The sequence below is a fragment of the Silene latifolia genome, chromosome 8 (assembly GCF_048544455.1).
Source record: "Silene latifolia isolate original U9 population chromosome 8, ASM4854445v1, whole genome shotgun sequence".
In the NCBI taxonomy this organism is placed as follows: Eukaryota; Viridiplantae; Streptophyta; class Magnoliopsida; order Caryophyllales; family Caryophyllaceae; genus Silene; species Silene latifolia.
Genome location: NC_133533.1, coordinates 59,138,855 through 59,152,815, shown reverse-complemented (window position 1 = coordinate 59,152,815; position 13,961 = coordinate 59,138,855). Strand labels below are relative to the sequence as shown.

Here is a 13,961-nt window from a genome sequence, read left to right as displayed (position 1 = left end):
CATGATTAATAGAATGGATTGATCAAACTTTGACGGAAAATGGTTGGAATTTGAGAGAGTTTAGAGAGTTTTTGTGTTTTGTTATTATGAACCTAACACGGGTTCTGTCGAGTTTATACTCAGACAGGGACGAACCCAGGAAATGACGCAGAAGGTGCTGCGCCTCTTCCAAGAGTCGCAGCTCTTGCTGCGCCTCTTCCTTAGCTTCCCTCCAATTCAACTTTCAAAAGGTCGTTACAAATTCGTTAGTTACAAGTTCGTTATCCGTGGGCCCATCTTTGGTGCACCTCTTCTCCAACACCATATATCGTATATTTGGTCCGCTTGATATTTATTCTTTGTCCGGACCCGTATTTTCGAGCAGACTGTGAATTGTCGCAGTACTTCATCAAGACTTTGCTTGCAACAACGAGCGGGTTTTCTTCGACGGTGTTTTGACACACCTCAATTATTTTCCCAGCGAGAGTTCATGACAGCCGATTGCACTTCTCGAGATATGGAGTTCGCTTGAGACCGACGCGAGCAGATTCCACCCAGCAGTTTCTACCGTCGTCTTGCTTCCCTCTCAATATTGCGTTTTGTTTCTTCTCGGAGTTCGAGAAAGAAGTCTCAGATATGGTTTCTTCTTATGGCTGGCGAGCCTCCTTACGTAGTCTAATGGACTTTAAACGACCCTCCCCGATAGTCGACAGACTCTAAAATGTTCCCGACGACAGGTCCTTGGCTCAGACCCCTTGAGCCGCCTCGCGTCGCCATAGTCGTCAGGTTGTAATCTTCGATTGACCTGATGGCTATACTTTGACTTTCGCCTTGTCCAAGCCTCAGTCAAAGTGGGGGCTCTGTAGATACCTCATTTCTGCACCTCCCGAAAACCATCCTGTGATGATTGGGCCGCATGTTTGGTACACGGAACGATTTATGACAGTTCATAAGTTTATCATCAAGTGATAGCTCAAATACTTGTGTCTACCCCTTGGTCGTCATCTACGTGCCATTACGGTCGTTTTGACAATAATTAGAGTTCATTTGGAGTCCGGGTCAAAAACCATCATCATTTTCTAATAAACGGTTTAAAATGCCGAGTCGGAATGTTCTGGAATATTCCGGATATTTCTATTCCATAATTTTAATCTTTTCATCTTTTGGCAAAATATATCCCGAAATCATATTTTAAATAATAAGGAAGTTGAGATCTACCGCAATTCCATAACAGAAACGCGGAAAATCTTCCGCAGGAGGAAACTTCTGGGGAAAGGACGCAGCACCTGTTGTGCCTCTTCCAAGAGCCGCAGTGGTTGCTGCGCCTCTTCCCCAGCTCTTTTCAACGTATTTTAAGAACTTTTAGAGATTTGTTTCCAAAGTTTTACCGTAACCCTAATTCCTCCGTGTGATTAGTATAAATAGGGACCTTCGTTCCTCATATTTCTCACGCGAGTGTCCGCCCTTCTCTTCTCTCTTTGCATTCTAAGACCGCGCTCTTTGCTTATTGACGTATACGTGCTTGAACTTTCGACCACGTAAGCTCGGATCCTTCTGAGTACCAGTCTCGTTTTGCATGACCGACCAATTTGACCAACTCCACTCAATTAATCAAATCAATTTAATTTAATTCCTCTTACGAGCGCACTTTCATCATACATTCGAGTCGAGCAATCACTAATCGTTAACTTAGTTAATCTCGTTTCGTCAAACATGTAAGTCTGAGGGTGTAAATCCCATGTTTTATTGTACTTTTTATTATTGTAAGATTTACGTCGAAAACATGTTTAAAACCGATTTATAAAACCTTTTATCAAACCTATTTTCACGGATTAACAGAAGACAGACGTCGAGAAGAAACGCAGCAACTATTGCGCCTCTTCGAAGAGTCGCATTTCCTGAGGTTGCCGCAATTTCTGCCTTTCTTCTTCTTCCTTTGTTCTTTGTTGATTCGTCTCTTTTATTTCGTTTTGTCTTATTTTCTTCATATTTCCACTCACATAATTATAATACATAATTCATAATAATTTCTCTCTCTTTAAATATCCGACTTAAATCCCAAGTAATCAATATTTGCGGGTTTTCGTCATTAAAATCAAACCCGGGTTTTAGAGATTCGATTTGTTCATATCAAGTCTCTGGAATTCACCTTTTGTATATCTTTCATCTGTTTATCACCATCCTCATCAATAGTTTAACATAGCAAACCTAATTAATTTGTATTAATAAACCTAATTTGTAATTAGTTTATAATTCACTTTAATTCGTTCTAATTAATTTAAGTTCGTTCTTTATCGCTTTTATGACCAATTCACTACTAATCCGCTAAATCACTTCTACTTGAGTCGAACATTAATAATCGATCATTAAATTCACCAACGAACATTAACAATATGCAGTTCCGGCTTCACAGCCAGAACTCACCTCAGGAACAGACGCAGTGACCACTGCGCCTCTTCCAAGGGACGCAGCACTGCTGCGCCTGTTCCGGGGTGATTTTTGTCCCTGAACTTCCGTTCTTGCTTTGACCTAGTTTGTTAGCTTATGTATTAATCGACTATTAATCGTAATATCACCACTAATCTGTCTGTTTTCTAACCTTAATTATTTTCCTTTTCTTTTCTAAAATTATCCGTTTTAAACGTATTTTCGACGTAAATCATTAAACCAATGTAATTATTGTAATTTTATCGTATTTTTATTTATCGTACTCTTTATTATCGTTTGTTTGCTCTCACATGTAACCAATCTAAATCCCTACTTCGACTTAATGTATGCTAAATTACGTGTTCACCGACTTAGTTAATTCTCACATGCTAGGATTAATTTATTGGATGTTGCATTGCATGCATATTATCGACAACATATCAAGTATAAATGATTTCCCTAATCATTAATAGATGCCGCTATCGAGGCGGGCGGGATTAGGTGTTCGATTAAAGAGCTTCCTAGTACGTACCCTCACCCTTACTCCAGATCTCTGTGAACATCCGTGTATGGGTGTTCATTGGTCCGGGACCGGACCAGACCAAACTCTCTGGACCGAAGACCAAATAAGGGTTACGAGGTGGACCGAGGACCGGACCATATTAATATTGGTCAGGTCCGGTTTGGACCATAAAACATGTGGACCGGCCGGACCGGACCAAAGTGGACCAAATATTATTATTATTATTGACATGTTTTAGCATATAAAAGTAGAACTCGAGAAGTTCGTAATGATCAAAAGAAACAACATTATTTTTTTATAAGATTTAGCTACATAATTACATATCTTATAATACGCGTAAACAAACTAGAAAATAAAATCAATAATATTACAAATTTTAAAAAAAATTTATTACATAACTTCGGTCCATGGTCCTCCATGGTCTATTCGGGTTGGTCCAGACTGCATCAAGACCAAAGTAGAGTAAATAGGTGGACCATGGACCGGACCAAACAAAATTCGGTCCGATCTGTCCGGACAAATGATCCGGTCCGGTGGTCTTTTGGTCCCACCACCGAGTGAATGTACCCTACATCCGTGTTCATTGGCATCCACGAGTCATTCTGACATAGAATCTTTAAGGGTAACGAGTTCTTGGTGTCTATGTCATTACTTCGTGTCTTGACATGACGCGAAGTATTCGAACGATTTCCAATTTTCCACAATAAATTGGTGGCGACTCCACAAATGCAAACGCTTGTTTTCTAAGCGCCCCCGTGGGACCCCTTGTCCACAACTGCTGTTGTACTATTTTCTCCACTATAGTGAAATTTGATCACCACACAGGGTGGACGTAGTCAGTTATTTTATTTTACTGGTGAACCACGTAAATATTTGTGTCAACTTTATTTACATTCGTTATTTATTTGTTATTATTACCTTATCAATTAAATATTTGGGTTCCGTTACGACAATTGGTTTACAATGATTGTACCAAAAAAATTAGTTAACGATGCGACGAGATGGCTCAAATGGCTGTTAGGTGAATATCTCTCTATACTCTTTGAAGCTTCTTGGCTTGACTCTCTCTACAATCCGCCATTTTCTTCCATTATTCAATTTTGATCTATCTTTTCTTCAGTGATCCAATAGTATTACATTGCCTAATTTTGTATTAAAAATGGAGAACAATGAGATGTTTAGCTCGTCAACGGTTCAATTGACATGGCAGGACTTCCTCCAGCGCATGCGCCATCCTTCCGCTGCCGAATTCGTCAAAGCTATCAAAAGGTCTTTTTTTTGTTCTTAATCTTCATTTTGTTCTTCATTGATTGATACTTTGTGATTGTTGTTATTGTTGTGATTGTGATTTCTACTTGATTTCGGAGAAATTAGGGTTTAATTGAACGCAAAAGCTTAATCTTAGCAAATAGGAATCAATTTGCTTTTGTTTAGGTTATTTACGTGTGCAATTAAAACTGTTGAATGATATATTAATTTCATTAATAATGTCGCTGCATCTGAGAATCTTGTGTTTCTGCAATTGATTGATGAAATTAGTTGCTCAAGGCGTGATAGTGATGAAAACTGTTGCTGTTTTGCGAATGCGTTTGGAATAAGCTTCTAGGATGTAATTCGAAGAAACTCGAGAAAACAATAGTAGGATTGCTTGGATTAAGAACACAATCGAACTAGGGTTTCAATCAATGAAAGCTTGAATGATTAACAAGCAATTACAAAGAATGTTTATAGAGAGGGAAGTTGAGAAACTATTACAGGAGAATTGAATGAATCTAATTAAAGCAATGAAGCTCTATTTATAAGAGTATTTCTGCCCAACTTCCCTAACAAACACCTAACTGGCAGCTAGTTAGTTATGCTAGATCACAATTAGTTATAATCTGCACGTGCTTCTCACATGTCTGTTGTTGAGCATATGGCAATCCATCCCCTATACAAAAAGCTTGTCCTCAAGCTGCGACTATGTTGAACTCAGGGAACCTTCTGACAATGTCATCGTAAGGCTCCCATGTAGCATCAGTAGTATCACCATTTGGCCACTGAATCAGAACATTAACCACTGCACGGTTTCCTTTCTTGATAAGCTTCCTGTCCAACACAGCCACAGGTTCTGCTCGAACTTGTTGTTGTTCATCCAGATCAGGCAAGGAACAACTAATCGGTAGAGGCCCTTCATGCTTCTTCAGCACAGAAACGTGAAAAACAGGATGTATCTTGGCTTGAGTAGGTAACTGAAGCTTATAGGCTACTGATCCAATTCTTGCAATGATAGGAAAAGGTCCAAAATATCGAGGAGATATCTTGGCAGAAGATCTGTAAGCCAAGGACTGCTATCTGTAGGGCTGAAGCTTCACATAAACTTGATCTCCCACCCCAAATTCTCCATCTGTTCTACATTTATCCGCCTGATTCTTGATCCTGTCTTGTGCTCTTTTTAAATGGAACTTCAACATCTTAAGGCATTCTTCCCTAGCTGTTAGACTTCTATCTACCAACTCTACAACACTGTCACCAGTTACATAAGGAAGATGTAAACTGGGAGGTTGCCCATAGACAATCTCATAAGGTGTGGTATTAGCGGAGGAGTGATATGTGGTGTTATACCACCATTCGGCCGAAGGCATCCATTGAGCCCATTCTTTTGGTTTTTCCCCTGTCATACAACGCAAGTATGTTTCCAAGCATTTATTTACAACCTCAGATTGGCCATCCGTTTGAGGATGATAGCTAGAGGACATCAATAAATCTACCTGTTGTAATCTAAATAACTCTCTCCAGAATGTGCTCATGGATATCTTATCCCTGTCCGACACTATTTTTTTAGGCATTCCATGCAATCTAAACACTTGATCAAGAAATGCTTGTGCCACAGAAACTGCAGAAAAAGGATGGCTGAGCAAGATGAAATGCGCATACTTGCTGAGTCGGTCCACCACCGCCATTATAGTGTTCTTACCCTGTGATTTTGGAAGTCCCTCTACAGAATCCATGGATACATCTGTCCATATAGCCCCTGGTATAGGAAGAGGTTGTACCAGTCCCGCAGACTTTTCCAAAATGGGTTTACACTTCTGACATACATCACATTGTTTAACAAAACTCTGACATCTTTCTAAAGTTTTTTCCACTAAAATAAATTTGAAATTCATTTCAAGGTAGCCTGCATTCCAGAGTGACCGCCAATTGGAGCCTATGTTACTCAGACACGGATACGAAGTATCGTATCCGATACATATCGGAGTATCCGACACGTGATTTTGAATTTTAATAGACACGGGAATACGGTCAAACGAGTATCTTGACTTTTTTTTAGACACGGATACGATACTTTTTATATATATTTTTTTTATTACATTTGAGAAATAAATAAAAATATACTTTATACTGTATTTTTTTTTGTTTTATATATATATATTTTTTATTAACCCAACTACCCACCCCCTGCCCCACACTTCTCTTTTAAAAAATAAATCCCTAATCTTTCTACCAGCCGCAAGTTCTCCTCCTCTCTCTCCTTTTCCACTCTCCTTTTCCACGCACACCGCTCTCCCTCACACAAAGATCAAAATCAATCTCTTCCTCACACCAAAGATCAAGATCAAGATAAGATCCTTTCCATGCATAAATATTAAAATATTATAGTTAAGTCTTGTTTTTCCATCAAAATTAAGATCAAGATCAAGATGTTTCCATTGTCGTTGCCGTGTCCGTATCGCGTAAGTAATTGACGTATCCGATACGTATCCCGTATCGTATCGTATCGTATCGATACGGAATACGCCACTCAACAGACGTGTCCGAGTATCAATTTGGAGCATTATGCAATAGTGAAATGATCTTTTGTCTAAGGACCATCACTTCCCGTACCACCAATCTACCTTTCCTCCTTAATTCCCCTTGACTCCATGAATAGTGTTTCTTTACCTCCCCATTGTGTAACTGTTGTATTACTGACTGGAAATTATTGTCAGATTGCCAAATGTTCAAAATCTGTTGTTTCAGGTCTGTACTAAACTGAGATACAAGGATTTCCATGAGCTGCTGGCATTCCACCCTGGATAGGGCATCTGCGAGCTCCGTTTTCCTTCCCTTTCTGATAGATTACCTCATAATCTAACCCCAACAGTTTAGGCAAGCATTTATTTTGAAAAGGAGTTGTTATTTTTCGCTCAAGCAAATATTTTAAACTGAAATGATCAGTTTTTTATGACAAAGTGTCTGCCCACCAGGTAAGGTTTCCATTTTTCCGCTGCAAATATGACAGCATACAGCTCCTTTTCATACGTTGAACATGCCAAAGTTCTCTCTGAGAAAGCTTTGCTGATATAGGCAAGTGGATGGCCTTCTTGTGTTAGTACAGCTCCCATGCCTTGCCTTTATCAGAAGCATCTGTCTCAATAACAAACTCCTTAGTGAAGTTAGGAAGAGCAAGAACAGGAGCTTTAGTCATGGCGGACTTAAGTTGTTCAAATGCAGAAGTTGCACATGCATCCCATTTAAAGCCATTTAGGACACATGAAGGATGAATCTCGAGGATGTGCCTAAGACTGCCTTTAGGACACATGAAGGACACTACGAATTCCTAGTTATGCCTTTTGGCACTTGAGAAACTATTACAGGAGAATTGAATGAATCCAAGTAAAGCAATGAAACTCTATTTATAAGAGTATTTCTGCCCAACTTCCCTAACAAACACCTAACTGCCAGCTAGTTAGTTATGCTAGATCACAATTAGTTATAATCTGCACGTGCTTCTCACATATCTGTTGTTGAGCATATGGCAGCGTTTTACAGTGATTCGGTTATAAATTTCGACTGTGTCCTTGAATTAATGAGGAAGCAATTGAGGGAGATTTCTGGAGTGGTAATTTTGAAATTATAGGGTGTATTTAGTGTGAGCATATATATGAGGAATGTTTATAGTACTGGATAGTTAGGTTTGATCTTAGCAGGAAGATTAGGAGCTTAATTTCTGTAATAAAGAACATGAACACATGCAATCAAGGCATTAATCATTTTGTACATCCGAAAATCGACATTGTCGCGCTGTTATTGTGTTTGTAATTACAGGACTTTGCCTAGCTGTTTTGACATCTTTTTGTTGTATGCTTCTAATTCTTCTTGTTAAATTCATCAACTGGTATGCTCTTCATATAAGTGCTTTGCAATGTTATTGGCAAATTGACATGTAAATCAAGGGGGCTTACTGTGACGGTACTGTTACGCTTTACAGTGCGTAGTTTCTTGAGGCTAGTGATACTTATACTGGTTTAGTGGTTTGGGCACTAGGTAAGTCATAAGTGCAAGCTTCTGTACGTCTGCTGTAGTAAATAAATACTATACAAAACAATAAATATGACTGAGTATCTGGTCTTAACAGAATTAGTTATATACTTATATTTTATTTTATGCACGTAGCTATTGCTGAACTTCAGATGCGCATATCACATGCGATTACGCCATGTCTTTCTTCTTTACCGTTATGTCCTGTACAGATTATGATATTCAATGTTGGCTAATTTTTCGCTTTTTGTTATGTTAACGGTAGCCTCTTCTCTATTGAAAAGTTATCTGCTACTGCTGACTATCGATTGTTATACTTGCTTTTGGCAGCTTCATTGTCTCCTCGTCAAACAATCCTCCTGATCCAGAAAGGGATAGCGCTGCTGTACAGCAGTTCCTTTCCAACATGGAAGCTGCCTTTAGGGCTCATCCTCTGTGGGCCGGTTGTTCAGAGGAGGAGCTTGAGAGTGCTGGTGAAGTGAGTTATACTTTCAGTTTCTTTAGATTGAACTGATTTTTATTTGACTTGTTCCTGTGTTTGATAAAGGTTCTGACTTTGTTACTATAACGTTTGATAAAGGGACTGGAGAAGTACGTGATGACGAAGTTATATGATCATGTTTTTGCTTCAGTTCCAGAAGATGTGAAAGCTGATGAGCAGCTTTTTGAAAAGATGGCATTAGTCCAGCAATTCATTCGACCCGAGAGTTTAGATATCAAGTCAACCTTTCAAAACGAGTCATCATGGCTGGTTAGTTTCAAAAGTAACTTACTGAAAGCCCTTGCAACTATGTTGAAGCCATCACATGTTTGTATGTTTCTGTATGTTATGGTCCTTTTAAAGTCTCCTCTTAATGACCTGCTTATTTGTAATGCTATTTGCCATTAGATTATTTTGTGCAGCCAGAAAATTAGTTAGTTCGTATTGGGTTATTTTGTCCTGTTTTCTTGATATTGTAGAATTAAATCAATCGAACCCATAGGGTTAGCCGAGGCAAAAGCAAAACCTAAGCTCTCGGGGAATAATTAATAAACCCTCTTCATGTTCTCCCGAAAATTGCTCATTTCACTATAATTAATTGCTCATTTCACTATAATTCATCGTGGCTTATTGTTACTTTTTTTTTCTTGCACACATTTTGTTACAAAATACAAAGTATAACATAAAATTTTTGACTTCATGAATTTATTCCATCTATTTAAAGTTGCTTCCGTTTTAACTTTAGGTCGGGTGTGTTTGGATTGAAGGATTTGGAGGGAAAGGAAAGGGAGGGAGAGTAGGGGATTTAAAATCCCTTGTTTGGATAGCAAATAAGGGTGGAGGGAAATGGAGGGGGAAGGATTTGGAGGGATCCATTTACCCTCCTCAAAGGCAAATCAAAATCTCTCCACAATAGGAAAGATTTGGAGGGAAATTGTATCCAAACACCCACCCCCATTCCACCTCTCCTTCCCTTCCCTCCCCTCCTTCTCCCTCCCCTCCCTTTCCCTCCATTTTTGCTACCCAAACACACCCTAAGTTGCTATTTAGTTCCCATGTATTTGACTTGAGCAGGCTTGGGTAATTGTATTATTCATTTTTCAGATTCGCTACGTGTTTCTTTAATATTTTTATTACTCATGATTTTGTCAGCTAGCACAAAAGGAGCTCCAAAAAATAAATCTGCACAAGGCACCGAGAGAAAAACTTGCATGTATTCTCAATTGCTGCAAAGTGATAACTAATTTGCTACACAATGCTGCTGTCACTGCAAATGAGAATACTCCTGGAGCTGATGAATTTCTGCCAGTTCTTATTTACGTCACCTTAAAGGTCAGTCCTGCTCTGTCTGGTTTCTGCTGCTCCCTATTCCTCTAGTCTGATACATTTACTTTTTTTTTTTTTTTTTTTTGCATCGGTTAACAGACAAGAGATGCTTGAATGCTAGAAATTTGCACTTTTGGTACCCTGATAGACTTTTGCAAAGTTGCCATTTGATGGGCCTGATAGCAGTGTCAGTGCATTTGTGCAGCTATTCTGGACCCTTGCTTTTTTTTTCTTAATTACTACCTCGGACCTCCATCCCAAATTCATCATCCCATTTGAATTTGGTGGTTATCAATCCCAACTTCAATCATTAATTTCTCCAAATATGTTTAGAGATAACATTGTAAAAGTTTGTCATATTTGACATATTAAAACAACTATTTTCTTCGTCACTTTCTAAAAGTTATGACTTTTAGAAAGTATAATGAAAATATTTGTATTCATGTCAAACACTCAAACATGACAAACTTTTACATCGTTATCGCTAAACATATGACAGGGTAAAGTCGTATGCCGTCAAATTAGAAAATTAATGCACTTATACCAACAACTAAACAATAGTATGATGGAAATAAGGGTCGAACCCGCTAGGAATTAGGCTAATTGCTAATGTAACTAAAGTGTACAAAAGGACGATTTTTATTGTAGTAAGCAACTAGGGTTTGGAGTTTGTATAACTATCAATACTAAAATAACTGAATGCAGTAAAACAAATAAAGTTAAAAGGCTTTGGTGAATTCAGACGATTTTTATTGTAGTAAGCAACTAGGGTTTTGAGTTTGTAACTATCAATACTAAGATTAACTGAATGCAGTAAAACAAATAAAGTTAAAAGGCTTTGGTGAATTCAGATGGTAAGGTCCCCAGGTCAAGCACAAATCCACAACTTAATAGTAATATTTGATCATTGAAATCTGATTCTAATTAATAATCTTGACTACTTTAATTAGAGTTATAAATTATAATTTTCCTTAAGATTACCTAATTAAAACGTATCTTGTTCTTAATTAGCCCTAGCTATTAAACAACCCTACCAATACAGTTAAAGGTTTAATCTAACAACAGTACTATTAATTAGAGAATTCGATAAAGAATAACTAGTACATACAAATATACAATCCAGTTGCACATTAGATATATGAAAATGCTCTTAGGCCTTAATATCAACAAATCTCATTCAATACTAGTCCTTAGAGGTTACTAATGTAAAATTAATTAACAAATCGTGTTCAATTAACTAAACTAAAAGTAGAATGATGCAATAGAAGACTGACTGTACACCTAACAATCATAAAAAACAATATTCATATAATTAAAACAAAGCATTTAACAATAATCAAGATTAAATATTAGAACTTTCAAAGTAACAATTGAATATTAAGTGCTCTAATGTCTTGAATCGAGGAGGAAGACTAGTTACACATTATCGCTTCGATAATACTACTGTTCTAAATAAAATTGCACACATCCCCTCTAAAAACTGAAAAATAAAGCTTATATAGTTGTAACTAATAGAACTAAATTAGGAAACAAAATCCAAGCATCTGAACAAACCGATTAAATTAATCAAACGTAGGATTCCTTGAGTAGTAACACATGCAAGTCAAATGTGATAGCTGAATCCGCGTCTTCCTTGCATGCAAAATCAACATTTCAACTCTAAGGGGACACACGAGTCTAGCTTATGATGTCACACGCACGTTGGTTGTGACTTGTTTACAATCGAGTCATCGAGTGACCATGTTCGAGCTTTCAACTCAACTCTATTATCTCAAGCCGCAAGTTCTCAACTTTTGATCTTTCGAAGTCGGAATTAACTCCATTTCCGCTCACAAACTTCATCAAATACTCAAATAGCAAATGCCAACGACAATTACTCAATATGGCTCACAAGATATCGCTTTAGCTTCATCAAATCAATAGATCCACTAAACCGACCCTCTTCACCACTACTAAATGAGTCTTGTCAACATATTTTCAATAATATAATTGAGAATTGAGATGGAGGGAGAATTTATCTCAACCTTTTTCAGTTTTTATCTTACATAAACCTAATTCAAATTCCATGGAAATTTTTTAGGCAAACCCTCCGCAGCTGCATTCAAATTTGCAGTATATACAGCGATATAGGAGTCATTCCAGAATGGTCTCAGAGACAGCCTACTACTTCACAAACATCCTATCGGCCGTGTCCTTTATCTCCAACATTGATGCACAGGCCCTTTCAATGGATGAAATGGAATTTGAGAGGAATATGGAGTCGGCTCAAGCAGTTTTATCTGGTCTAACATCAGATTTTGAGAATTCTACAAATGCTGAAAGTGTATCCACACCAAAACCCTTGAAGTACAGTCAGCTAACTTCTTCCCCTAATGTAAAGGATGCCTCAGGGCAGTCACATAAATCGTCACACTCTTCAGCCACAAGATCAGCCAGCAAGGATGATTTATCTTCAAAAGATCATTCATCTTTTACGAAAAATATGTCCATCTCTGATTTAGAGGAGAAGGGCGCATCTACAATATTGAAGGAAAATGACATTAACAATGTTTTTGAGGAATTCCCTTACACCTTTGCTAGTGTTGGTGATCTAACCTTGCGTGACGTTGAAGACTTGCTTAATAACTACAAGAAGCTTGTTTTTAAGTACGCTTGCCTTGCTAGAGGATTAGGTGTTACACCCGCGCTTCCCACCCCTTCACTTCCTCAACCGAGGGCCCACAACCTGGTTGAAAAGGAGGAGCGGCCAGAAACCAGTAAAGAATCTGATAGTTTGAACAAAAGCTCACAATCTGGGCTGGAAGTTGCTGAATCTCGGCCATTATTACAGGATACCGTTCTTTCCCTTCAGGGTGAAGAAAGAGTTGAAGTATCTGCAGTTGAAAATTCTGAACAGATTGTGTCGGAAGAGAGGCTTGATGCCTTGTCAAATAGTCCACTCAACAAGGCAATGGCACCTTCAACCGAAGAACAGAATCATGACATACAATAATGATTTTTTAATACGCATGTGCGTTATATTTCAGAATTGAATTTGGTGTGACTAAACCATATGTCGATGCTGGTGAAAAAGAAGATCCGAATATCATATGAACTGCCAGATCGCGTAGTGTGGCGAACATAAGTTATTTAGCTAGGTCTGCCAGATATAACGGAATGTGCATCATTTATAAGGCGGCGACTTTCTTCAAGATCTCTTGAATTCTAGATCAGGTGTCATGGCTTCACAAACATTCACAATACCTGTTGACATGGTAACATTTCTACTAATGGCATGGTTGGGGATCCGGTTAATTGGTTAAGTGGTTATTTTGCTCTTGTGAACACGTGATGAAGCGCCTCTATTGATTTGCAGGAGAAGAAAAGAAAATTGACTTGTAAGTTGTCCTCAGTTTCTCTCTTTTTAATTCCTGGAAATCAGGTCTTTTTTAATCTTTATATTATTAATTCAAGAATGGGAATTGAAATGAAATAGTAGCTGTAATCCCTGAATACTGGTTTACATTTACAGTATCACAGCTGAATCATCTTCAGTTAGCGGGAAAAAATAACTTTAAATCTTTTGTGTGGTCATCTGATCGTTAATCTTTTGAGTTGAGATGCTACCCAAATATTACTTTTCTTATCTGGTTAATCCAAAATGTCAAGAGTAATTATAGTTGTATCATCTGCTTAACACACACTTCTTTTCCTTTTTGTTGAATAAGAAAACATACTCAAGTAATCCTAATTATCAGCAGCTATTTTGCTGTTAATTTGTATAGATTTTTCATTTTTCCCATTTATATGGCATGGCTGAGAGAGAGCTCCAAAAATGACGGAGCAAGAAGTTTAGTGCATATTCAACCGGATGTGAGACTGGTTGTATCGATACTGAGTTGAATGAGATCATATTCCATCGTGTGAGATGGGTTGTATCAAAGTTGAGCTTCAACAGATGAC

General features: G+C 38.0%; 1 protein-coding gene across 3 annotated transcripts; it reads left to right on the top strand.

Annotated features, from left to right (window-relative positions):
- Positions 1-3,876: 3,876 nt before the first annotated feature.
- Positions 3,877-13,739, top strand: LOC141596891 (vacuolar protein sorting-associated protein 9A-like). Of its 3 annotated transcripts, XM_074417167.1 has the most exons (6): positions 3,877-3,950; positions 4,050-4,198; positions 8,543-8,690; positions 8,793-8,963; positions 9,846-10,025; positions 12,100-13,739. In XM_074417167.1, the coding sequence occupies exons 2-6, from the start codon at positions 4,089-4,091 to the stop codon at positions 13,009-13,011; spliced, it is 1,521 nt and encodes a 506-aa protein (XP_074273268.1). In that variant the 5' UTR covers positions 3,877-3,950; positions 4,050-4,088; the 3' UTR covers positions 13,012-13,739. The 3 variants fall into 3 exon arrangements, with proteins under 3 accessions (XP_074273268.1, XP_074273267.1, XP_074273269.1); XM_074417166.1 differs by having other exon boundaries at positions 3,890-4,198; XM_074417168.1 differs by having other exon boundaries at positions 3,890-4,198; positions 6,932-8,690.
- The last annotated feature ends 222 nt before the right edge of the window (positions 13,740-13,961 follow it).